This window comes from Leptonychotes weddellii, chromosome 3 (genome assembly GCF_054177405.1).
Source record: "Leptonychotes weddellii isolate Sample4059 chromosome 3, ASM5417740v2, whole genome shotgun sequence".
Classification (NCBI taxonomy): Eukaryota; Metazoa; Chordata; class Mammalia; order Carnivora; family Phocidae; genus Leptonychotes; species Leptonychotes weddellii.
The window spans coordinates 5,764,657-5,792,489 of record NC_138371.1 but is presented as its reverse complement, the minus strand read 5'-3'; the positions used below and the strand labels follow the sequence as shown (position 1 = coordinate 5,792,489).

Genomic DNA, 27,833 nt, shown 5'->3' with positions numbered 1-27,833 from the left:
TAGATCCCAGAAGAAAAAGGAAGGAAATAATTAAAAACGAGCAGAAATCAATGATAGAAAACAGATGAGCAAGAGAGAAAATCAACAGAAGCAAAAGTTTGTTTTTTAAAAAGTTTAATAAACTTGATAGACCCCAAGCAAGACTGATGAAAAAAAGGTGAAAAATTACAAATTACTAATATTAGGAATGAAAAAGAAGAAATAACTTCAGGTACTGCAGACACTACAGAGAATACGGGATACTGTGAATAACTTTATGCCAATAAATCTGACATCATAGATAAAAGAACAAAATCCTTAAAAAACACAATTTTCCAAAATAATGCAAGAACAGAAAATCTAAATAACACTATAATCAAAGAAATTTAAACTATAATTAAAAAACCTCACTCCAAAAAAAATTTCAGGTCTCAACAGAACAGAAAGCCTAGAAATAAACCCACAATTACATGGTCAACTAATTTTCGACAAAGGAGGCAAGAATATGCAATGGGAGAAAGACAGCCTCTTCAACAAATAAGTGCTGGGAAAACTGGACAGTGACATACAAAAGAATGAAACTGGATCGCTTTCTTACACCACACACAAAAATAAACTCAAAATGGATTAAGGACCTAATTGTGAGACCTGAAATCATAAAAATCCTAGAAGAGAGCACAAGCACCGTAATTTCTCTGACACTGATCGTAGCAACATCCTTCTAGATAGGTCTCCTAAGGCAAGGGAAACAAGCAAAAATAAGCTATTGGGACTACCTCAAAATAAAAAGCTTCTGCACAGCAAAGGAAACAACCAACAAAAATAAAAGACAACCTACTGAATAGGAGAAGATATTTGCAAATGACATACCCAATAAAGGTTTAGTATCTAAAACATACAAAGAACTATATAATGAAACACCAAAAAAATCAAACAATCCAATTATAACATGGACAGAAGACATGAACAGACATTTCCCTAAAGAAGACATCCAGATGGCCAAGAGACATGAAAAGATGCTCAAAATCACTCATCACCAGGGAAATGCAAATCAAAACTACAATGAGATATCACCTCACACCTGTCAGAATGGCTAAAATAAAAACCACAAAGAAACAACAGGTGTTGGCAAGGACGTGGAGGAAAAGGCACCCTGGTGCACTGTTGGTGGGAATGCACACTGGTGCAGCCACTGTGGAAAACAGTATGGAGGGTCCTCAAAAAGTTAAAAACAGAACTACCCTACGATCCAGTAATCACACTACTGTATTTACCCAAAGAACACAAAAACACTAATTTGAAGGGATGCATGCACCCCTGTGTTTATTGCAGCATTATTTACAATAGCCAAGATATGGAAGCAGCCCAAGCGTCCGTCAACAGATGAATGGATCAAGATATGGTATTTACATACAATGGATATCACTCAGCCATTAAAAAAAAATGAAATCTTGCCATTTGCAACAATATGGATGGAGCTGCTGTGTATTATGGTAAGAGAGATAAGCCACTCAGATAAAGACAAATACCATGATTTCACTCATATGTGGAACTTAAGAAACAAAACAAACGAAGGAAAAAAAAAGAGACAAACCAAGAAATAGACTCTTAACTAGAGAGAACAAACTAATGGTCACCAGAGGGGAGGTGGGTAGGGGGACAGGGGAAACAGATGAAGGGGATGAAGAGGATACTTATCACAATGAATACTGAGTAACCTATGGAACTGTTGAGTCCCTATGTTGTACAACTGAAACTAATAGAACACTGTATGTTAACTACACTGGAATTAAAATAAAATAAAAAAATTTTCAGGTCTCAGTAGCTTCACCAAACATTTAAGAAAAAAAAAATCAGTCTTAGAGAATTCGTTCCAAGAATATAAAGGAGTGTTTCCCGACTTCTGAGTCCTATATAACCCTGACACTAAAATCTGACAAAGACATTACAAAAAAAGAAAACCAAAGACTAGTATCTCTGGCAAATGTAGAAACAAAAATCCTAAATACAGGCCAAATGAATGTAGCAATACATTAAAATTTCATGACCAAGTGGGATTTATCTCAGAAATATGAGTTGCTCAACATTAAAAAGGTCAATGGAATTCACCACATTAACAGAATAAAGGGTATAAAAACAGTCAGCATTTGATAAAATCCAACCTCTATTGAAGATGAAACTATCAGTCAGCAATTAAAAAAAGCTAACTCTCTCAAACTTATAAAGGCTATTTATATTTTTAAAAAACCTGCACAGCTAATATCACGCTTAAGAGTAAAATACTGAGACAGTGACCCAATCATTTTAAATGAAAACCTTAAAACTTATGCTATGGACTCAGAGTCATTAAGCCAACATTCATTTCTGAAGTGTGGTCTAATTAAAAGATGCACTTAAATACTTACTGAAGTGTGTAAGCTCCTTGCTTCTATAAGTAAATAAAAATATTTACTAAGTGTTGCTGTGTTTGTTTTCAGTCAAGTTGTCTGACCTGTGTTCAGTTTTTGCATCTAATCTCACAGCCCAGGAAACCTGATCACCAAATTTAACAGGATTATGTGTAAAAGAAAGATCAAGGGAAAACTGCGGGAACGCCTTAAAACATTTCTGTAAGTAAAATGATGAGCTTTATGGTATGAACTTCATGACATTTTTTGCTGTTGTATTACAAGCCTTTCCCCTCTTCTTTTTCTACTTCTTGATTCTATGATAAATTACTTAATAACATTTAATAAGTAACTTAATTGAACTTTAACCATTAAATAAAAATACTGATTTTATTTTCACCTAAATTTTCATTGCAAAGGGATCATAATAAAATTTCCTGGCACAGGACCTCCTATATGGATGTCATGTATTACCTTTCGCAGTGGTCCATACTGTTTTTTGTACTTCTTGTTCCAAGACGTTCCTATCTTTTTCAAGAGTTTCTGGCCCAGGTGATCAACAGGAATTACATTATTCTCCTCCTTTTGAAAGAAACAATCATTTAAGAAAATGTGATGAGATTTAACTGAAACATTTATGAGTTCAAAGGGACCAACAGGATTAAATCTAATTAAATGGGCCTAAGACAGCGAACATTTAAGTGGATTAACCATAATTGTTTCAAAATAAAAAATTTTTTTAAAAAGTAGATTAAGTCTCAGCGTAGAAAACTTGAATTGTGCTTTCCTGCACCAAAGCTTAAACGTTTATTTATTTATTTTTAACAATTTACTTATTTTTTTTTGAGAAAGAGAGAGAGAGAGCATGCGCACACATGAGTGGGAGGAGGGGCAGAGGCAGAGAGAGAATCCTAAGCAGACTCCCTGCTAAAGGCAGAGACCGATGTGGAGCTCCATCTCACAACCCTAAGATCATGGCCTGAGACAAAATGAAGAGTTGGACGCTCAACGACTAAGCCACCCAGGCGCCCCAAGTTTAAACATTTAAAGAGTATCCAAAGAATATTCTGAGATTGGGTAAATTCCTGATATTTTGTGGGATTTTTACAAGAAATATTTAAGTGCGCCTGGGTGGCTTAGTCGTTAAGCATCTGCTTTCGGCTCAGGTCATGATCCCAGGGTCCTGGGATCGAGCCCCGTATCGCGCTCCCTGCTCCAGGGGAAGACTGCTTCTCCCTCTCCCACTCCCCCTGCTTGTGTTCCCTCTCTTGCTGTCTCTGTCAAATAAATAAAATCTTAAAAAAAAAAAAGAAATATTTAAGTGCAAAAAAGGATTATCAGTATCTCTTCTGTTTCCAAATATAAACAAGTTTTAAAAGGGAGTAAGAAGAGGGGCGCCTGGGTGGCTCAGATGGTTAAGCGTCTGCCTTCGGCTCAGGTCATGATCTCAGGGTCCTGGGATCGAGCCCCGCATCGGGCTCCCTGCTTGGCGGGGAGCCTGCTTCTCCCTCTTCCTCTACTGTTCTCCCTGCTTGTGCTCTCTCGCTCTCTCTGTCAAATAAATAAATAAAATCTTTAAAAAGAAAAAAAGAAAAAAAAATAAAAGGGAGAAAGAAGTGACTATTTTGGGCTGAAATGTGTCCATCCCCCACCCTCCTGCCAATTCCTATGTTGACTCCTTAACCCTCAAGATTCCAACTTTGACTTTATTTGGTTAGGGCCTTTAAAGAAGTGTTGATGTTAAAAATGAGGTCATTAGGGTGGGTCCTAGTCTAATCTGATTGGAGTCAGAAGAAGAAGAAATAGACAGAGATCCTTGAGATGCGTAGGTACAGAGGAAAGGCCATGTGAGCACACAGCGAGGAGGTGGCCATCTGCCAGCCATGGAGAGGCCTCAGGAGAGAATAAACCTGCTGGCACCTTGATCTTGGACTCCCAGCCTCCACGACTGTGAGAAAATAAATTTCTGTTGTTTAAGCCCCCCAGTCTGTGGTCCTTTGTTATGGCAGCCCCAGCAGACTGATACAGTGGCCACAGACCAAGGTGGTTAAAGGACTCAGCGAAGTCCATGGTAAAGAGTTAAGAAAGCCTTTTTAAGAATGGATAAATACATGCAAGGAACTTACCACCTTTACAACACAGCGCTAAGGAAACGTTAAAAAGTCATATACTTGAGGCATTATCGGTGTATCAATATTAGGAATGAAAAAGGGGGCATAACCTCAGGAACTACAGAGAGTAGAAGGATAACATGGGACGATAGCAAATTCCAAAAACAATACGTACAGTAAATCCCAATTCTATTTAAAAGAACAGTAATACCCAAAACCCTATAACCCAATCCCAATATATGTATATAAACACAAAGAAGACAGAATGCAAAGAATATACATCAAAGTGTTAACAATTACTGGGCACTTGGTTTATTTATACTTTTAACATATTTCCTAGTTTTTTTCTCTCAAATTTTCTACCACAAACATGAATTTTTCAATAACCAGAAAGTCTCCAATAAACAAACTGTAAAAATAGACACAGAGAATGTCCCAAAGGAATAAGACTATGAACAGTACTGATATCAGTTCTATCAATGAATTCTCACACATATGTGTGCATATCTGAAACACACACACAAATATAAACTCTCTCTCTACCTGTAGTAAGATCACTTTCAGAATTATCAGTGGATCGTCAATCTCTTCTTCATTCTGGAGATCTTTTAAATTCACATCTGGTTTGCTTTTTTCCTCCTAGAAAGGAAAACAATAAAAATTTATCCCTTAAAAGGTAATTAACAAAATAGAAATGTTCATGTTGTGGAAGTTTCAAAATGGAGAAATGACGATAAAAACATCGTTATAACTTATGTATACTTTGGAATTCAGCAAACCTGGCTTTGATTTCCAGCTCTGGCTGACTAATCCCCGATACGTCATTTAACCTCTCTGGCATTCTCTGTGAACGGGACCGTGAGGTAACTCCCAGCACAACACACACATGGTAGGTCCCGACAGGTTCCCGGTAGACACCACTTCAGCTGCACCCTACGAATCCTGACATGTTGTGTGTCACTGGCAAGAGCAGCTCAGTGCTCGCTTCTACTTCCTGATCGTCCAAATTTGCACCCCACTCTATGAAGTTATTAGGGAACATGTCAAAATAAGGTATTTTTATTCACTGATTTTTTTTTATACACGCCATCTTGCAAAAGTATTTTCATTTGACTTAAAACCATCAATCAAATAGACCTAATAACAAGAGACAAAAATAATAAAGAGACAGCAAAACAAAATGGTAGACTAAATACTATTCTACTAAAAGACTGCTAAAAATGCTGGATAAGTAAACAACAAAACAAACAAAGGCACTTTTTTTAAAACACACACTGAATTAAGAGAGTATCAGGGAAATCCTCAGAGAACAAGTGAAATGGGAACCCAGGGAGGAAATCCAGAGTTGAGGCCTCCAGCTGTCCCACCTTGCTGACACAGCTTCCACTCTGATGCTCATACAGGATGAGGTATGGGAGACAAAGTCTAAGGATCCCCAAAGTATGGAGTTGAATGATTGGTTTTCCAAACAACCAGTTCTGCGGTCCTCTGACACCATCTGGGTCTCACAATTCAGTTCAGTTTTGATACTAACTTTATTTAGTCCTGCAAGACTGCCCCCACTTCAGACAATAGCCACAAATGGGGTCCCAGGCCACCTGCACTTCTGCCTGGCTGATTACAAATTCTAGGGTTCCTACAATCCCCACTTCAGGTTTGATAATTTCCTGGAATGGCTCACAGAACTCAGGACCTTATACACAGGACTATAGTTTAGTACAAAAGATACAAATGAACAGCCAGATGAAGAGGTACATAGGGTGAGGTCAGGAAGGGCCCTGAGAGTAGGAGCTTCTGTCCCCATGGAGTCAGGGTGGCCACCCTCCCTGCATGTGGATGTGTTCACCAACCAGAAGCTCCCTTAGCCTCCTGGTTTGAATTGTTTTTTTTAAGATTTTATTTATTTATTTGAGAGAGAGTGCGCGAGCTCGCGCACGAGCAGGGATAGAGGGAGAGGTTCTGAGAAGCAGACGCCCTGCTGAGCAGGGTGCCTGACATGGGACTCAATCCCAGGATCCTGAGATCATGACCTGAGCTGAAGGCAGACGCTTAACTAACTGAGCCACTCAGGCGTACCTTGCTTCAGAGTTTTAATCGAAGTTTCAACATGCAGGCATGACTGACTGACTGAACTCAATCACCAGCTCCTCTTCCCTCCACGGGTCAGGAGCTGGGGCTAAAAACACCAATGCTCTATTCATATGGTTGTTTCCTCTAGTGACTAGCCCTCACTCTGAAGATATCTAGGCCCCACCAAGAGTCATCCCATTAGCATGAACTCAGGTGTGGTTGAAAGGGGTTCATTATGAACAACAAAAGACATGCCTATCACTCATGCAATTTCAAGGACTTCTATTCCAAGAACCAAGTATATACTTTTTTCTTTCTTTCTTTCTTTTTTTTTTAAAGATTTACTTATTTGAGAGAGAGAGAGAGACTGAAAGAGTACACAGGAGCTGGGTTCAGAGGGGCAGAGCCCGACACGGGGCTCAGTCTCACGACCCACGACATCATGACCTGAGCTGAAATCATGAGTCGGACACATAACCAACTTAGCCACCCCAAGCGCCCCAAGTATATACTTTTTAAAAATTATATCACAGGGGCGCCTGGGTGGCTCAGTCGGTTAAGCGACTGCCTTCGGCTCAGGTCGTGATCCTGGAGTCCGGGGATCGAGTCCCGCATTGGGCTCCCTGCTCAGCGGGGAGTCTGCTTCTCCCTCTGACCCTCCTCCCTCTCGTGCTCTGTCTCTCATTCTCTCTCGCAAATAAATAAATAAAATCTTTAAAAAAAAAATAAATAAAATAAAAATTATACCACAAAGATAAATTTCAGCAGGCAGCTAGAAAGAAAGAGGTACCTACCTTCTCAGTACAAACCCGACCTAGAAAAAATCCACCCACAACAAAGGACAATGAGGAACTGGCTTGCTTTGACCTCGATACTGGATAAAGGTAGAAAAACATTTTTTTTTTTTTTAAAGATTTTATTTATTTATATGACAGAGAGAGACAGCGAGAACAGGAACACAAGCAGGGGGAGTGGGAGAGGGAGAAGCAGGCTTCCCGCTGAGCAGGGAGAGCCCGATGTGGGACTCGATCCCAGGACCCTGGGACCACGACCTGAGCTGAAGGCAGACGCTTAACGACTGAGCCACCCAGGCGCCCTAGAAAAACATTTCTAATACTTTGTCATCACAAGTAGGTCCCCATGTGGGTTCCTGGTCCAAATTTACATTAGCTGCACGGCTCTAAAACCAGTAAGTCAAGACCTGATTTTAAAGTAGGGTTGGAAGTGACCCCAGGCATGTGATAGAGGTAAACACTTTTTTCAGAGGAAGGCACTTTCAACTCAGTCCTCAAGTTACTCCAGTAAATCACATTCTTAAAAAACCAACCAAACAAGGCTATAGTCTAAAATAACAAGATCATAAGGAAGTAGGATCAGCAGATATCCAGGGGCGCCTGGGTGGCTCAGATGGTTAAGCATCTGCCTTCGGCTCAGGTCATGATCCCAGGGTCCTGGGATCGAACCCTGCATCGGGCTCCCTGCTCAGCGGGAAGCCTGCTTCTCTCTCTCTTCCTCTGCCTCTCTCCCTGCTCATGCTCTCTTTCTCTGTGTCTCAGAGGAATAAATAAAATCTTAAAAAAAAGAATCAGCAGATATCCAAATCAGACCTACAAAGCCTTCAGATACTGCAATTATCAGACCAATAAAATAGCACGTTTAATATGTTTAAGATGTGATTAAGGAAAGAGATTTAAAAATGGCAGAAGGGGAGAGACAGGCCAGCACTGCCCCCTATCTGACCAGCACAGGTGACAAACAGGCCCAGTCCTCCTCCACTTCGCCAGTGTCCAACCCTGGCCTTGCTGGGACAGTAGGAACTGCTTCGGGGCTGCCTACTGGGAGCTGTTGTGAAGCCTTCTCTGACCCACTTCCTCAAATGTGTAAGAAAATGTCACTCAACCATCAATGAAGCAAAAGGTCTCTAAAGAAGCAGAAAGCAAAGATCAGGCTCCTTTTCACAGCCAGATCTAGAGTCACATTTTGAATAGTTAATGGCCTCCATACTAGAAGAAAGGGATCATCTTCTAGACAAAAAGAGACAGAAATGTTGCCTTTATTATTTTTATTGTCTTTTAAAATAAATTTTACCCCCAACACGGGGCTCAAACTTACGACCCTGAGATCAAGAGTCGCACATTCGATCAACTGAGCCAGCCAGGAGCCTCTGAAATGTTGCCTTAAAAGCAGGGAAAATTATGTCCGATTGGTCATGTAAGTTATTTCTTTGCCGACAGTGCCTACTAAAGAACTCCATGAATGCAGGCAACAGCTCCTTGAAAGGGAAGAAGAAATTGCCAAACTGTAAGAAGAAAGAACAATACCAGGCTATGATTAGAACATATGGAATCCTATGTCTCTGGGCACAAGAAATCTCTCAGAATAATGGTAATAAAAAGACAGGCAGGGTCCAGCAGGTATATGTACTGAAGTTGAAATTCTTAAAGCACTACTCGTTATTTGAACACCATAGAGCTCTGGATGAAAAAGTAGTGATTCTGGAAGAACAGAATAAGGAAAAAATTTAACAAACGGGATGCTTCACAGAAGGCATGAATAAGGAGAAATACTAAGCACAAATGGAAAGCGATCTTCCGATTGTTCTTCAAGCCTGGAAGAAGACCTTGCTAATGTAACAAAGCTTCAGGAACAGAGAAGCAGTGCGGAGAGCAAAACCAAACGACAGAGTGCCTGTGTGCCCTCTCGAGTCACACAGCAGACCCAGGAGAAGAGCCCGACGATGACAGAAAAGAGCGAAGCGATTCTGAGGAAGTGAACATGTAAGCGTGGAGCTGTCCAAGGAAGCACAACCCAGAACGAAGACACGGAAGAGAGAATCACCGCTCGAGACACGTGACCTCACCGCTGTACGAGGCTATCTCTGTGTGTGACCTCAATGATGAACTGGAAAATGAAACTGCAAGTAAGTATTTGATGGGTCAAAGACTGACGCTAAACCTCAGCACCTCTAAAAGTGCCGGCAATCAGACGTGGCTGAACAAAAGCTGGAGTGGCGCTGAGGAGAGCGGAGGCACACGCCCTGAGCTGGAAGCTGAACCAGGGCGGAAAGTGGGAGCCCTTTCTCAGACTGAAGAGACAGGGCAACACTGGAAAAAAAGGTTACACAGATGAAGGCATAACTGGAAAAAAGAAACCAAGACTACAGTGGGCAAGGGGAAGAAATGAACCACATAATAAATATTTATTAGACCTGTTCACAAGCTTATATCGGCATCTGAGAAAAACCTTCAACATCATTTTTTAGGGAAAGTGAAATGAAGCTCAAATAACTGTCTGAGAAGGGGGGGGAGAAGGCTGCTCTACAGAACCCGAACTCTCTACTACAGGACCCTGGAAATAAGAAAGCAGCGAAGACAGGCAGCATGATAGGAATCAGCTCCAACTAAGCACAGAAACCTTGAGGGCCAAATGAGACCAGATGAGGGTAGGAGACCTTCCCCTGGTCTGAATGGGAATGTGTCCCACAAACCAGCGTCTTGGCAAATGTGGCACAAGCATTTGGGAGTGATGCGTGTACGGCGTTCTCGGCCGAACGAAATGGAAGGTAAAGGACTGGGAAGGGTGAAACAAAACAGTCTTTCTCCAAAGATGTCTGCAGCGTAAGAAGGTTTAGCAAGATGGCTGATTTGTAAAATAAATAAACGAACGGTAACTGCATTTCATACACCAGCCACAAATAGTCCAAAAAATATAAAGTTGAGACACAGCCCCACAGAATGTCTCCCTGGTAAATACCAAACAAAAAGTTTGACTTTTTAAATATCCATATACTTTTTAATACCAAAGTACGACGGACGGAGCACGAGAAATGCAGACGGATGTTCTGAAAAGCAAACAATGCCAACGAAGAGAACATGCATCTAGAACACTCTTGTCACCCAGAGAAGCTGTATTACTATATGTGGTGCAATGACTGTTAACAAGAGCACCTGATAGTCGGGAAGACGTCATAAGCATTCTACATCCTCCCACCATGGTTTGTAACTTACAGATGGAAATTTCACTGTGTTTTAGGTACATGTTAGACAACTGGTTGAGAGTTTGGGGTTGGTGTGTAACACACTTTGATTCTTCCCATTGCAAATAATTGGAACTAGACATCCAGGTAGCGCTTTTCCTCAGAACATCTGCAAATTCTTAAGAAAATTATAAAGCTTTTTCAATAAGAAGCTCTAAAATATGAAAAGATTTATCTGACTTATAGATGTAGGTTCAAAATTCTACTTCTGAGAATGGGTGTTGTGTGTGTGAACACTGACAAGCTGATTCTAGAAACGGTCACAGAAGAATAAAAGGCCAAGACATTCCTGAAGAGTAACACCACATAGGGACACTTGCCCTACCAGATATCATGACTGCTATAATGCTACAGAAATTAACAATGTTGGGGCGGGTGCCTGGGTGGCTCAGTTGGTTAAGCGACTGCCTTCGGCTCAGGTCATGATCCTGGAGTCCCAGGATCGAGTCCCACATCAGGCTCCCTGATCAGCAGGGGGTGTGCTTCTCCCTCTGCCCTCTTTCCTCTTGTGCTCTCTGTCTCTCATTCTCTCTCTCTCAAATAAATAAAAAAAATCTTTTAAAAAAAAACCAAAAACAAAAAACAAAAAAAAACCAATGTCGGGGTGTCTGGGTGGCTCGGTCGTTAAGCGTCTGCCTTCGGCTCAGGTCATGATCCCAGGATCCTGGGATCGAGCCCCGCATCGGGCTCCCTGCTCCACGGGAAGCCTGCTTCTCCCTCTCCCACTCCCCCTGCTTGTGTTCCTGCTCTCGCTGTGTCTCTCTCTGTCAAATAAATAAATAAAAAATCTTAAAAAAAACAAAAAACAAAAAACAATGTGGTATTGGCCTAGGAATAGAAAAAAGGAACAATGAAACAGAATAGAGGGGCCCCAAAGGACTCATACATAAATAAACAATTGATATAACAGAACTGGCACTGTGGATTGGTGGGGAAAGAATGGATTATTCAATAAATGGTAATGGGCAACCGGGTTAAAAAAAAAAAAAGAAATCACACCCCATACATAGGAAACCATTCCAGAAAGACTGAGAAGTTTAAAATGTAAAAGGCAAAACTATAAAACTTTTAGAAGACAGTATAGGAGGAAAATCTTCATCATCTTTGGCTGGTGCCACGAAGGACAAAGAGAAGCCGAGGAACAGTTATTGATTACAGGAGATCTAAGAGATATGCTAACTAAATATAATGCAGGACCCTGCACTTGGCACTAGAGTGGGGAAGAAAATGTTGTAAAGGATCTGATGAGACAACTGGTGGAGTCGGAGTATAAACTCTTTATTAGAGAGTAGTATCGTTTCAATGCAGGAGTTTCCGATTTTGATCTACGCTTACGTAAGGGAACACCCTTATTCTCAGGAGATAAACACGGAAGTATTTAGGGGTAGAGGGACCTGATATCTTCAGCTTAATTTCAGATGGTTCAGTACTCATAAGATAATATTAACTGTGTGTGTGTGTGTTTGCACAAACTTGGCAAATCGTTAACAACTGAAGGATGCAGGTGAAGAGTATCCATAGAAGGTGTTCCTACGCTGCCGGTTATTTTTCTGTAAGTATGAAACTATTTAGAAATAAAAACTTAAAACTTCTAACTGTATCGACTTTCCATGCCTATAAAAATTTCTGAGGGTAAATACACATAACTATGGCAAAAGATGATCCTCACCAAAGTAAGACCAGAACTAATTTCTATGCTTACCTGGGATTGCCAGTTTCCCAGATGATCAACATCTTTAACATACACGTGGTAATGTCCTCCATAGCAACCACCTTTATGTACAATAACTGAGAAAAGGTCATAGACATACTCCAAGTCGTCCGAGTTGCTCTGTGAAAAAAAGAGCATAGACAGTGAGAGTTTATGTAAAATGGGAAGATACATGACCAAAGAGAAGGAAGAATTTCAACTATGAAAATAAGAAACCTGTTTATTATCGTTATTTAGGGGTAAATTAAGATAAATTTGAGTAACTGGCTTTAAATTTAAAAATTTTCAATTCTTAGATTGAAAACTATCATTCGTCTAATACCAATCACACAACAACCAAGCAAATTCTGCCTCTTAAATATGAAAACACACAAAATGTTATTTTTATGTAGTTTGGCTAAGATCGTGTACACCAAAGGGCTAATAAAACACACTCCCCAATGCGTCTGCGATAGTTTTAGCAAGAGAAAACCATCTTTGTATTATACCTACTATGCTGCTTTAGAAACGTGTTCTTTAGCTGTTGAATTTGTCCCATACTCCAACATGGGCCTCAGAGTCAGAGTCACATCCACTCTCACCCCCCTGACACTGCACTCCGCAGCACAGGAATTAAGCAATTGTGAATACTAGCTGTTTGTTTAGAGGCAGTTTAGTGGGATGAACAGGTTCTTTCTTCTATGATCAATCTTTTCTATAATTAACGTGCTCTGTAATTATGACTGACCCAACTGATGAACACTTATACCGGCATTAAAAAAAAAATCTACTTTAGGTTAAGAGATACTTTGCATGTGAACATGCTACTTGAAGGGTGTCAATTATCGAAGAAACTTATTTCCCTGAAACATTGTACTTTTATTTTTTTGTACTTTTAAAGTAAGTAGTATTTTTAAAATGTCTGGTTCAGGCAAAAGAGAGATGAACAAAGATGCAAAGTGACAATTTTTTTCATGAATACAGAAATCAAAAAGTAAAATTATGGTCAATTTCTTAGCTAGTGCGCAATGGTTCACCTATTTCAATTTTGTAATTTCAAAGTATGTTAAGATAATGTGACAAACTACTTCTTTTTATTTTTTTTAAAGATTTTATTTATTTATTTGACAGAGAGAGAGACAGCGAGAGAGGGAACACAAGCAGGGGGAGTGGGAGAGGGAGGAGCAGGCTTTCCGCGGAGCAGGGAGCCCCATGCGGGGCTCGATCCCAGGACCCCGGGATCATGACCTGAGCTGAAGGCAGACGCTTAACGACTGAGCCACCCAGGTGCCCCAAAACTACTTTTTTTTTAAAAAAGCTAAAATTTTTCCATACGAGATGATACATGTTAACTAAATCTAGTGTGGTCATTTTGCAATATATGTAAATCAAACCATCATCCCGTACATCTTAAATGTACAGTGATGTCTGTCAATTATTTCTCAACAAAACTGGAAAATTATAAAAGAATTAACTCAGTTATCCTGAAAAAAAATTATTGTTGTTGTTGTTTTTAAGTAGGCTTCACGCCCAGCATGGAGCCCAATGCAAGGGCTCACAACCCTGAGATCAAGACCTGAGCTGAGATCAAGAGTTGGATGCTTAATCGACTGAGCCACCCAGGCGCCCCCAAAAACTGTTTTATTCAGGCAGTAAATGGGGGAGGGTATATTAACTTACTCTGGAAAAACTGCTCATTCTTTATATGTCAATCAAACAAAACCCAAAAAGCTCAGCTATCAGGCTTGAAGGAGAAGGCGGCCCATCCGAACGGAAGAATAAAGAAAATATAATTTTTATACAAAGAAACTCAATAGCTACTTAATAAATGTTCTTTCTGGTCTTGATAAACATACAAATAACGATTTGTAGTAAGAAATGCAGGAGTCTCGGGGCGCCTGGGTGGCTCAGATGGTTAAGCGTCTGCCTTCGGCTCAGGTCATGATCCCAGGGTCCTGGGATCGAGTCCCACATCGGGCTCCCTGCTCCTTGGGAGCCTGCTTCTCCCTCTACCTCTCTCTCTCTCTCTGTCTCTCATGTATAAATAAATAAAAAAAAAAAAAAATCAAAAAAAAAAAAAAAAGAAATGCAGGAGTCTCATGACTCTGATCTTGGCATGTACAGCGATTGTATAGAAAATATTTTAAAATGGCTTATGAAGGACATTGCATAATTAATGTGTTTTCAAAACTTTCCTTCCTGTATCTCAAAGATTATAAATTCTAGCAAAGTTCCAATCACCTATTCACTTTCTAGATGTGTAATTCATTATTGCATCTCATGTAAACTAAATCCAAATAATAAGGTACTAATTAATGGTCATTTCTCCTAATGTTGGGTCATTTCTAATTTTGTTCTTAAGTTTTCTTTTCAAAGATTTTTCAAGGAGAGTTTAATAAAAAGAACTGAGAACAAATCTGTACTTTGGAAACTCAAAAGGACTGTAATAAACCGGCAGTTCTCAGCTGGGACTGATTTTATCCACGCTCTCCCCCAGGAGACACGGACACTTGGTAAGGTCTGGACATTTTTGTCACTACTGGGGGTGGGGTGGGAGGGTGGGATGCTATTGTCATCTAGCGGGCAGAGGCCAGGGATGCAGCTTACAACCCTACAAGGCATGGGATACAGCACCCACAACAAAGAATTACTCAACTCAAAATATTAACTGTGCCAGGTTGAAAGATTCTGCAATAAGCCAACCGAAAATGAGGCCAATAAAAGACCCTATCTTGAGAGGAGAAAAGAAAGAATTTCACAATAAAATAATTCAAACCTGTTCACAAAAAGGCTTGAGATTGATCCGGAGAGGGAACGTGTAACAGCTAGTTTCCTTGTATCGTTCACGCTTCACAAAATCAAAATTAAATCTTAATAATGAAACAGTAAGAAAGGGAGGCAGCTTACGTAATTTGGCCGACTGTTGAAAGAAAAATTTTTACAGTTGTTTTAAAAGCAGAGTTATAGAAAAGAATACATAATGTTTCTTAAGATATGAAAAAGCAACCTGTGATGCAGTTTTAAGAGAAACGTATCCTTCAATCACATAAATTCATCATCTTGGATTCAAGTCAGCTCTTGATATGAATTCATCTCTTTTATGGGACTAAAAGTGATATTGCTCATTTATGTTAACAACTAAAAATTTACAACCCAAGTTCATGTTTTTAGTGTTGATATCCTATCATCGAAGCTATCCAACAAGCGTGTTGTAACTGGTGCTCCCCCTTTTAACACTGCTCCTTCCCTGTGTGAGTCCTGGCCTCCTCGGGGCCTCCACTTGGCCTAGCACACGGTCCTTTTATTTACTGAAGGACTGGAGCTCTTCACCTGGGACCTATGGACCTATTTCAGTGGATCTGAACCCTTGAAATTACATGGTCTGCGTACTTGTATTTTTATGGGGAGAAGATCCACAGTTTTCATTAGACTTTCAAAAGGCTCTTACTCCCCAAATGTTAAGACCCATTGATTGGGGTTTTATAATGACTGTCCTTAAAAGCAGGTAAAAAAGGTTTTTTTTATTTCCTTGCTTTAAAACAAAATGCTAGATGATGTTGCGTTTTATTTAAAAGTCATCAGCTTCCCAACCTCTTAACACTAATGGTATGTTGGGTATGGGGTGGCAAAAAAATCCTTTCCATCTATAAAATTGTCCTTAATTATAATATTATCCTTACATATAAATATCTAACATTCCTAAAAAGAAATTTAAAACAATTCCACAAATTGGGGGTTAAAAAAAAGTTAAGTGAAAAAACAGCAATGTAACACGGCAGATTCTCCAACATGTTAAAAAATATATATATCTAAAAAACCCAAGTATCTCATCTATACTACAGCTGAGAAAAGTCTGCTCAGAGTAAGAAAACCTACATTAATTTAGGTAGCACAACAAATGGAAATTTAGGATGCAATTTTAAAAGTATTGAGATGAAAAAATTTCCACTGAAAAAGAATTAAACCAATAACATAAAAAGTACACGCCAAGAACTGCTTTCGTTGAGCTAAAGGTTCTTGTTTTATTAATGTGCAAATAAGTTCAACCAAAATTAAGAATGTATTTAAGTATCCTTCCAAGACTTTTCATCTTCTGAATTTTATATTTATTAGATTGCAGTTTTAACACCAAAGGTGAAATGCAAAATCGATAAGCGAAAGATAAACCTATTTGCGTGTCACAAAAAGGCAAAGTTGGGATGGAAATACACATTAAACAGTGTAAAATTACCCTGGTTTCCAATCCTATTGTGAAAGCTACAGGCATGGAGGTGTTTTTTTTTTAAAGATTTTATTTTTTAGAGAGCAAGTGAGAGAGAAACAGCATGAGAGGGGAGAGGGTCAGAGGGAGAAGCAGGCTCCCTGCTGAGCCGGGAGCCCGATGTGGGACTCGATCCCAGGACCCTGGGATCATGACCTGAGCCGAAGGCAGACGCTTAACCATCTGAGCCACCCAGGCGCCCGGCATGGAGTGTTTTTTAACATTCTCCCCTACAACCTCCAGGATCTAAATCGATATGGTATGTTCTGTGAATCAGTCCTCATTCTGTTTGTTGGAAAATTCAGTAACTGTCAGCTCTAGGAACGGTGCTCTCTGTTACAGGTAACTACAAAGACCCATCTTTTGTGGGAGCTCTACAAGCCGGTGCCCACTAACCACCGACTGGAGAGCCCATCACATCATCCAGCAGCAGTGGAATAGTTAAGTTACTAAGGCTTGCCTTCCTCTCATCCCTGAGTAAGAAACCCACAGGTACCCTATCAGGCCCTTTAATCGGCAAGATGAGAATCCCCACTGGGGGAGGCAGAAGGGGCGTATTAGACTTGCTAGTCAGGGAGGGTGTACCTATCAATATTGTAAAGTAACTCCATGTGCAGAAAACGAAGCTGTTTTTGCAGTACTAAGCAAAGAAAGGAAAGCTCAATGAGCTTCTTGGCAGAAATAAAAATCCATTGCCTTCTTCCTTATGTTAGTTTGCAAAAAGCAAACCAAGTTGCAAACCAACTTTTTTGCAAACCAAGTTTGCAAAACCAAGTTTGCAAACAACTTGGTTACTTGTTCCTAGAGCAGAACAGGGGAGTTTATTTTAAAAAAAGGCACATTTAAGAAACACTGAAGTACACATAAATTTTTCCTGGGACAGGAAGAAGTTGAGAGACCTGTTGGGTTGAAAGTTTAAAAACATTCTTGATTGCAAAAAATTAAAATACAGATATATGTAGAAAGTTAACTGTCTTTTCAATCCTTAGCTGCAATTAAGAGGTTCATGTGTATCTTCCAGACTTTCTCATACAAGCGGACTTCACCTGGCAAACCTTCATGCTACCAAGTACTGAGTGGGCCCCTGGGAGAAGGCAGGTATCTGTCTTACCTTCGCAGCTTTAACCAGCCTGTCACAAGTCCCACAGTGGTATAAGTTGTCACAGTCAAACATTTCCTCTTCTACATACATGGTCCAGAGGGCATCTTCCAAACCTGACACATTTTTGACTGCTACTGTTAGATCTAAGAAGTCTTCCTGAAATACGCATGAATATAATATTGAAAAAACAATTCCACAGTGGTTCACGAACACATCACCAACGCCCACATATACTGGGAATAACAGTAACTTTTCCTTGAAACACCGTATGTGTGAAGGTATAGACCTCCCAATCAGATATTGTGAAATTGATCACACAAAATTACCCTAAAACAAATTATAATTTGGCTTAAGAATACATCAGGATTTTCTTAAGTTCGTTGTAGCTATAATCAAACCTATTTTAGCAGGAACTAAAACAAACCACCGAACACACATCTGAACTGGTAAGTATGTGGTGCTTATCGGTTCTGTCTTAGTCATGGACAGGGCTGGAGTCTCTAGTGTAAACCCCACTTCCTCCTCTTCTTCTGCTAGGGCTGGCTTAAGATATACTAAGGAAGTTGTAAGAAAAAAATTGTTTTGAGCCAGGATTAAAAGGTATTTTTATAAAAATTAAGAGGAGAGCATTTTGCAAACAGGAGTCTATTGACTCTAACTACATCTGAATTATAATTTACTTATAGTAATAAACACTTAAAATCTGACAAGTTTAAACCATTCAGTTTTGTGTGTGTGTGCCCTAGCATTACTCTAAAGGGTTATTACAGGGACTGTAAAATAATGAGTTCTAACTAGTTCGTGGTGGAAATCTAAATACAAGCAACACATACAGTTTATAATATGTATGTATGAAAAGTTAAAGTTGATAATTATGTGCCTTCATATACATTATTTCTTGAAATTTCTTTGTGAATTATTACAGTATAGTTAAGTCAATCATATGGTAATCCAAAGACACACAACGTCTTAATATTTCCAAACTAGGTTGACCAAACTCTCTAGTAGCACAGGCAAAAGGACCAAAAAGTATTTTTTATTCCCAAGTCTTTCATAAAAAGCAGAAAAAGAATATATATATATGTATCCAAAAAAGCAATTAATGCAAAATTTAGAAAATGGCATTTGATTTTTAACCCACAGTCAATCACAGCAATTTTCTATAACTCTTGCGATAACAAAAGGAGATTTTCATTAAGGGACAACTGTTCAGTGATGCAATCATGTGCTGTACAAGATTTATAGAGCATGCGGAGATTATTCTATTTCATCAGTAAATTTCCGATTTCTAATTTCCAATGAGATTAAATGGACAACATAACCTCACACACGTACAAATGAACTTTCTGAAGGACATTAATAAACGAAATCCAGTATTTAATTATACATGTTTATCAATGTAAACATTCCTTAGTATTCCCTATTTTTATTACTTCTTTAATTAACTTTGGTTGCAATACTCCCACCAACCATGATACTGGCTTTTCTCATGAGGGCACAGACCTCTACCTATAAACATCCCCCAAATTTATTTTCTGAATATCAGAGAACTGAATAAAAGATTAAAGCTATGCTTTAAGACATTTGCTTCTTTCAGTTTATATGAAGAAATCTGGATTATAAATTTAGGATTGAAGTGTAGTTAGAGTAAAAGAAAAAAAACCTGATAAGGTTATTTCTAGTAATAAACACTTTGCTCCTCACATGGTGTTACAGATCACAGATTTAATTATGTGCGTTATAACTTACGATATAACTTATTACTACAAGACACTTGCATATTCACCTGCTTTTCACTGACATTCTTACACTCTTTACAAACAACCTGGTTAACAACGGTTCCATGATACAGACGATTGATGAGGTCATGGCCGGAGGTCCCGACTAAAGAAGTTTCCAAAGCACTAAAGAGAATTCGATTCAGTTCCTGCACATCATGTTGCCTCATTTCCTATAAAACAGGTAACTTTTAAATGTCATTTTGTGCTTCAGATTCTTAAAAACAGATTTTTAAAATGGTATTGGTTACAAAACACAAGATTTGTCTAGAAATCCAAAGGTAAGCCTTGATCAAATATTAAGGATGACTAAGCTAAACAAACCGAGATCAGGTTACGAGATCACCACTGCTCTTAGTTTCGCTCCAAAATGAAATATGAACAGGTGGTGTTCAGGGTGCACATATAACTCAACTCACTTGCAACAGGAAAGTGCTTTTATTCGTGTGGGAAACCACACACATGGCCACACCACAGAAGCAGAGGAGTGAAGAACACAACAGGCACAGAGCAGTCTCTCAGAGCTGGCAACATCTCACTTACATCAGGGGATCTGAATTATCAGCATTTGAAAAGAACCAGAATTTACTCCTTACAGATATAAACCACGTAACACAGAGATGAGAAAAATTCTGATGGCACTCGCTTCACTCCACCACGAGTCATGCGACTGTATGGGAACACACTGAATGCCTTAAGAACGACTGATAAACCAGAGCCAAGGGGGACACCAACACTCAGAAGTGGAGCAGAGGAGGAAGAGCAGTGGGGGGTTGGGGGGGGACTGGGAGATGAGGTCACGAACAAGTGCTGACTTGTACGTTGAAGAATGAATCTCATGGCATGTGAATTGTATCTCAACAGAGAGGCCATTTTTAAAACAAAGAAGGAACAAGTGGAAGCTGGGGCTTTGATGGGGTGGGGGGTGGGGAGGGGTGGTGAGTGCCCCTGCGAGCCCGCTGAGAGCACAGAAGTCTCTCCTAGAACTTGGCACATGGATGTCATGAGTGACTTTGACAAGAAAGGCAGAAAGGAGGTATATGAACAAATGAAAGGTGCAGAAGTAGAGACCATGAGGGAAGACAATTTTAAAGAAAAGTGTCATGTGAAAAGAAGCTGATAAAGTGGATGAAAGCTGGAGCAAGAAGTGGGCCTCAGGATCTTTTTTCTTGTTTTTTAACATACAAGACTTAGACTAAATTTCTCCTGTATCACTGCCTCTGAAGGGAACCTGTGCAAGTTTTCAAGCTCTGTTTCTGAACAATTCTAAGTTTGGCAAAGGTGTCTCTGAGTCCCTCTCTACCAATCCTAGCAGGTTTCCTGAGAGATTTTATTTAGAGATTAATAAATAAGGTTTTCACTGCTTTAAGAGTATGAAATCAGCAACTCAGTGGAAGCTCATGATCAAAACCGAAAATCCATCAGCTGATGACGAGATTAAAAAAAATGTGGCCTATCCCTCCAGCAGGATGTTACTTGGCAATAAAAAGGGATGGAGTGCTGATTCATACTACAACATGCTTGAATCTTGAAAACATGATTTTAAGTGAAAGAAGCTAGTTTAAAAAGATCTCATATCGTATAATTCTATTTCTATTTCTGTGAAATTCACAAAAAAGGAAAATCTGGGAAGGTAGAAAGGTGGTGAGTGGTTGCCAGGGTCTGGGGTGGGGGGAGAGTGACTGCTAATGGGTATGGGGTTTCTTTCTGGGGTGATGAAAATGTTCTAAATTGACTGTTATGATGGTTGTACAACTCTGTGAATATACTGAACAAATGCTGACTTGTACCCTGAAGAGTGAATCTTATGGCATGTGAATTGTATCTCAACAGAGAGGCCATTTTTAAAACAAGGAAGGAACAAGGAATTAACCCTAAGCACCTGCCCTACACCAGAAATTTAACTGTGTGATACCCCATTTTCTTCAAAGCTTAAGCCCTACCTCTTCGACCTTGTCTGGTTTAGGAGTGTTCCTCATTAGAAGACCACACTGTAAAGTTTACTTTGAAAGCAATATAACATTATTCTGGTCATTGCCTCTTTAAATTCTGTGATAGTCTCCCACACCTCTCTCTTTCAAGAATACATGTAGTCCATAAAAAAAATCGCAGCTCATCAATATTGACAACAAGCACCTTTACTCACTGTTGACATGTTCAGTGTTTGCATATAGTGAAGTACTCTTTAGAAACTCCAACAGAAAATCAGAGAACGTCCACACACAGGAAGATACAGGAAGAAAATGAAAAGAGTCTGGAGAAAAGCAGGACAGGGAAAATGCAAAGACCTGCCAAGAATGTTTTTACCCTTTTGCTTGAAGCGAGTGTTCCAATGAGAATACCCAGACCCAAACACAAAAGCACGTCATAAAGGCAGACAGAATTATTGCCAGTCAGCTTTTTGAGCTGATTAGTAGTTTGTTATATAAATGGTAATTTGTATGTAGTAGATGTTGTATCCCAACTAGACTATATAAAGGGTAGAAATCGTAAAAACCAGTTCTTCTACTTCTCCCTCTATCTACAACCCTCTCTCCCATGCCAAATCATACCCATTCATAAAATCCTGCACAGGGCAAGTGTCTAGAAATATACCTCTGGCTTGTAGTTATTGAACATGAGAAGTAAATATTTAAACTATTTCTTCAGACCCTAAGACAAAATTAACGGAAGTTAGATAATGTTATTAAACCAGTGTTTACTCTTTATTGCTGGTAACTTTGTTCCTTGGAGAAGCTGATCTTCGTACCTCATTGCTGGTCCACCCGAAGCTGTCAGTGAGGTCTGCTGTGGATGCTGCATCCTGGTCTAAGAGCAGAAGCTGGGCAAACAACCGTTGTAACTGTAAAGGTATGATCCGAACCTGATCGAGAAGCAGATGCATTTCTAAATGAAATCTGTTCACATCAGTTGGGGTGTTTTAAAAGAACTGCCAACTAGTTTTCTCCTCTTTCCTAGTTCATTCAGTTCAATCTGGAGGAAGTTTAAAACTACTACACAGGATGAAGTAAGATTCACTTTTCTTCTAAAATTCTAATTCAATCCAAAAAGTTTTAGCTATCTGGAGTTTTCTACTTTGACACAGTACAGATCAATACGAACACCCCCGTAGGCCCTAAGAAACCACCCGACTGATTGCTGCCAACCATTTCAGTCTCTGCTAGTTCACTCCTTCTCTGAAACCTCTCAGAGACACACTCCCTGTGAGGAAAATTCCAGTCACGACTCTCACTTGCTGTGGAGTCTGGAAACCTCAGAGAGCTGGATGCACCTGCCTCACGGTCTTCCTGCTTTATCTGGTGTGGGGAGGGTTAGGGCAGGCAGAGAAGGGTGCTCAGAGCCTTGTGGGCAGACTGGACTTTCATATATAAAGCAAGAATAAGACTTTAGACACTTCTATGGCAATTTGACATTAGACTATGATCTGCAAGAGACTGGGAAGAAAAGGAAATACACAAAAATTGGCTCTTTGCAGCACAGGTGGTTTGAGAAGAGCTGGGCCAGATTACAGAAGACTTTTTTTAAAAGATTTTATTTATTTATTTGACACAGAGAGAGAGATCACAAGTAGGCAGACAGGCAGGCAGGCAGAGGGAGAAGCAGGCTCCCCACTGAGCAGGGAGCCCGATGTGGGGCTCGATCCCAGGACCCTGGGATCATGACCTGAGACAAAGGCAGATGCTTAACCGACTGAGCCACCCACCCACCCCACAGAAGACTCCTATTAAGAAACGCAGATTTTAGCCTGAAAGCAATAAACTTCTGAATGGTATTTAAAGCCAGGAAGAAGATTAGATATGTACTTATAATAAACCAATTCCTCACTCAGCTTATTTCCAGAATATCAAACTGAAAGAACACCAGTCTCTACTTTTAGTTGTTGTTACAAATCTGTGCATTAAGTAGATTTCCTGGTAGGGTAGTGTGGGTCAGTTGCAAATACCTTCTTGACCAAGCTAGGTCTATAAAGCAGTACCAGCACTATATTTGAAGTAATTCTTTTTTGAAAAGAAGATTCCATTCAGTCCCGCATATAGGCCAAGTCACTTCTTGAAAATAAAGATTAATATTTGGTAATTAATCAAATTATGAATTTCTATGAATAAGGAACTCAGTTCCTTCCTTAAAAGACATTTCTTTAATACTCCAAAAAAAGACCCTGTAAATCAGAGATTTAATACCTTTGCATCAGGTTTATCCTTATCCTCGAATGAACCAAGCTCTTCTGGGCCAAGGGAAAATAAAGCTTCTAAATAAAACGTAGAATCAGAGATATAAATGATGTTATTTCATTTTAACGAAGTGTTTTAGAAAGCCAAAGCCTCCAGTAAATAAAATCAGTTAAAGATTCAGAAGCATGACCGTGGCAGTATTTACACTGTTACTCTACCCATTTTACTTCCTGATGACATTACTTTTAACCACCGACTCAATATAAAGTGGCATGCTCAGGTTTCAGTACAGAAGATCTATAAAAGGAAAACTATGCTTATAAAAGTAAAAACGGTAACATCAGAAATCTTTGATGGCTTCCTATTGCCTATGACAGTGGGTCCCAAAAGCCACATGGGGAAATATACAATATGAAAGTGTCATGTGTGTTCATTCACAAGCCACATGTGAGGCTTCCAACCATCCTTTCGAGAGAAAGGTCACCTTTAACTCTCAACGCCCTTACTTTTTTTGGTATAAGAATGTCTTTTCTGTGTTAAGGGTAATAACAGATGGTAGTGACCTTACCTGGAACAATAAGTTGGTAACCCAGGGCCAGTCTCCACAATTGTTTTATACTCCCAAGTCTACGCATGCCACTCACTAGGGCGTATCAGAATCTTACGGGAAGTCTGTATTCAAACCAGCTGTGAACTCCTACTACGAAACTTTGATCTACTCTAGGGAGAGAAGGGATGGGATGGGTACTGTGTCCCTCTGAAAACCCCGCTGCCCTGGTTATGAATGTTATATTCCTCCTAAGCTCCTGGCAGGAACTGAGAAGAAATGAACTACAAACATAAAGCTTAAAGCATAAAACCATACAAGGACTTTTACAATTATTACCCAGTACTCTCAGCCACCCTGACTAGTACAGTGGAACCCAATCCAGCCCTACTCAAGATACCATCCCAAAAAGTTCCAGAATTCTCCCCACCAGTACTCTGCCAATTCTTACCCCTTCTAAATTATATCTCCCCTTCAATAAGCATCAGGATTCCTACGAAGCCTTATATGGAATGCACAGCCCACATTAAGATACAAGCCCACGTGCTTGGCCAGCGATCTCCTTTGCTGAGAGTAAGATGGCCTGGGCTCTTGCTCGGTAGCCTTCTCCATTCAGCCCTAACCTTGCTCAGTGGCCCTCTGTATAACCTGGACCGCTTGCCCACCAATCACCTTTCTCAGTCTCTTTTAAGGCTAATTTGCTACTTCAACTATATTAAAACTTGGAAAAATTTAACTCTCCCTAGTAATCTGTTGAAACGTATGTTGAAAATTTCTAACAGTGGAATAACTGAATACGTTAGGGAGAGATTTTTACGGAGGGGATGGCGTCAAGGACAAATGCCACCATTCTGAAATTCCACATGCAGCTTAATCCATTAGAATGGCCCTGGGGAGGGGATAATGGTAAATATTTACTAAATCTCTGGAGGCAGGAAGTCTTTCTAAACTTAGAAGCAAACAGAAAATGTCAAAAAATTTGCCAAATTTCGTAGTGATGGGAAGACGGATGAGATACTGGATACAGGATGAGCCAAGTTGTCTGTCCTCAGTATAAGGAGACACTGTGGAGAGCTGAGCCAGTCATGCAGCTTTGTGGCTGAAGGCCCCAGTCAGGGCCATGTAAAGGTAATGTTCATACTGAAATCAAGGGATCAAAGAGACTAAGACCCTTGTGGAGGAAGCTAGTTTGCAGAGGTGGGAATGGGACAAACAGAGAGAAAAACAGGGGCAAGATATCAAGGCTCCAATGAGGTCAGGCTGGCTTCCTGTAGTGGTCTCAAGGAGATTCCCCTATATTCTTACAGTAAATCCGCCTTTTAATTGAGCTGATACAAGTGGGTTTCTGTTTCTTATACATAATCCCTTATCTGACATCTTGGGCCTTCGGACTTTGCAGATTTTAGAAAGGTAATATGAAGAAAGGGTCACAGTATGTTAACATTACATTCCCAGCAGGGTTTGGGATAAACAGTATCCATTAATCAAGGAGTTAATATTGCTGTAATAAATGTATGAATATCCACCCCAGTGAGATAACTAAGACTATAAACAGCCTCATATCAGGTCAGGTTCTGATGCCAAACCAGTTCAGATCAGGTGTCGGAACATTCTGGATTTCCGAATTGCAGATAAATGATTGTGGACTGTATAAATAATGTGACGCCCCGTCCCCACTCCAAAAGGCAGGACAGAATTGTTCTGGGTAACTCTGGCTGGAGTGTTTATTACTTTAGAGAAATTTTAAAACTAAAAAAAAAAATAGCATAACAATAACGAAGGCTGGCAAAATTCTTTATGTTGTATTTTAAATTACAGGAATTAGAAAAGAAATCGATTGCCTTATTTTTTGTTACTAAAAATTACTATGCTTGCACAGTATATATTTAATTTAAGCTTCACATTTCCCTACAGAGAAAATTAGCATTTCTTACATTAGCAACAATAAACGCATACTGGGGAATACACCTTTAAGATAATTTGTAATTTTGCCTAATTGATTACATGTAGAGATAAGGGTACATATTACTAATCAAAAGCATGTAACACAGCATACCTCTGAATTCAGGTGTGAAATGAAGAGTCTGAAGAAGGGAATTGAGGTAACAGGTTCCACCCTGATTTCTAATTCCGCTTAAATTGGTGAATTCTCTAGGAGCTGGTGGCTCCAAAGCTTTGGTCTTTAATTTCTTCTCTTTTCCATACTGATAATTTGACACACTGGAATAATCTTCTTCAAATAGATCCCCAAACATTGTGAAACTAGAGCCTACCCTTAAAAAAAAATGACATGTTATACAAATGCTTTTATTTTTAAAACAAATTTTCCACACATCTCCCAATCTTATACTTGGGATTACCTATTAGAAAGTTTATCCAGTAGTTTGGGTTTTGGAGACTGCAAGACCTGGATTTTCTCATCCTTGCTCCACAGTACCTGGGTGACCTCAGGCAAGTTACCTAACCTGTGTTCTTATATGTAAAATGGGATACCAACTACCATGCAGGGTCATTTAAACCAAATGAGAGACTTTTAAGAAAGGCACTTGGTGCACAGCGCTTGGCTCACAATAAATAATAGCTGCTTTTAAATAAAGGCATGGTGAAAAAAGAAAGAAAACCCCTCCTTACACCTCATCTCTTGCTGGGGTGGCAAAGCCAATCCTAGATTCTGAGCGCTGACAAGGGCCTGGGGACCATCAACCACTTCCGGAAATCTCAGCTTCTCACACTTCTTGTACCAGATTATGACACTCAAAGGAATTAAATGGAACAAATTAATCTTTACAGCAGTTTAGTACATGGTCCCAAAGCTAAAGAGCCAGAAAGAGGTTCACTGGGAAAAAAAGACTGCCATTAAAACCAACCTAAGGCCCTCCACTATGTATCCAGTGATGCCAACATTAGCTGTGGGGACCTACAGGACCCGCTCAAGGTCTCACCTCGAGTGTGGAGGAGGGTCACTTGGAGATGAGAAATGCAAAGCGCCTAGCACAGTTCCTAAGAGACAGGAAGCGCCGAAATGCAATATATTCCTTTCCAACCCGTTCCTCAGGGAAAAAAGCACCAAAAAATGGAACTTGAAAGTCCGGCCTCAAGTTCGTGGTCTGGATTTCGGTCTCCCCCACACCGTGGCCGAGGCCAGGGCCTCCAGCCCTCCACGCCACTACGGGGCCCAGGGGCGCGAAAAAACAGAGGGTCCCCGCGGCCCCGTACCGCTGACCCGACGCCAGAAAAGCGCGGCGGAAGCCCCTCGCCTCGCAGTCCTCAGGCGTGCCGCCCACAGCTTCGCTGCGCCTCCCACGTCCCCACCCCGAGAACCCCAGCTGCCAGCCCCACTTACTGCCTAAAGCCCAGCCCCACGAGCCGGCCCAGGCCCACATTCGAAACAAACATACGCGCCCCAACTGGGCGCAGCCATACTGGCGTGGGCAACTCCCCCGCGGGCTGGAGCGTGGGCCGTTTATGGAACGCGCGGACTACGTTTCCCAGGATGCCCCGCGGGAGCGCCGGGCCGCCGCGCGGGGCCTTATGGGCAATGTAGTTCCAAAATAGTCTCTCGGCGTGGTTAATTTACAAGTTACCTGATCGTTGGAAACTGTAGGGCTTCAAGTTTGCCACGCTCTTCCGAAGACATTTCCCAAATGTGTCTCCAGTGAAAAATGTTCTACGTAACCTGTGCAACATCTTCAGTGTTTAT

General features: G+C 40.3%; 1 protein-coding gene across 6 annotated transcripts in view; it reads right to left on the bottom strand.

Annotated features, from left to right (window-relative positions):
* Window positions 1-27,620, bottom strand: part of USP40 (ubiquitin specific peptidase 40) — a 78,911-nt gene extending 51,291 nt beyond the window's left edge. Inside the window, exons 1-10 of one of the 6 annotated variants that reach the window (XM_081813352.1) lie at window positions 27,477-27,620; window positions 26,190-26,407; window positions 23,596-23,663; window positions 22,164-22,277; window positions 19,423-19,587; window positions 17,646-17,792; window positions 15,050-15,193; window positions 12,286-12,414; window positions 5,021-5,116; window positions 2,841-2,948 (exon numbers count right to left, since the gene is read on the bottom strand). In XM_081813352.1, the coding sequence (XP_081669478.1) occupies window positions 2,841-2,948; window positions 5,021-5,116; window positions 12,286-12,414; window positions 15,050-15,193; window positions 17,646-17,792; window positions 19,423-19,587; window positions 22,164-22,277; window positions 23,596-23,663; window positions 26,190-26,407; window positions 27,477-27,529 (1,242 nt within the window). In that variant the 5' untranslated portion in view covers window positions 27,530-27,620. Of the gene's footprint in view, window positions 1-2,840; window positions 2,949-5,020; window positions 5,117-12,285; window positions 12,415-15,049; window positions 15,194-17,645; window positions 17,793-19,422; window positions 19,588-22,116; window positions 22,278-23,595; window positions 23,664-26,189; window positions 26,408-26,493; window positions 26,958-27,075; window positions 27,432-27,476 lie in introns of those variants that run through there. The other 5 variants (XM_081813353.1, XM_081813355.1, XM_081813354.1 and 2 more) reach the window with 5 other exon arrangements.
* Between the last annotated feature and the right edge of the window lie 213 nt (window positions 27,621-27,833).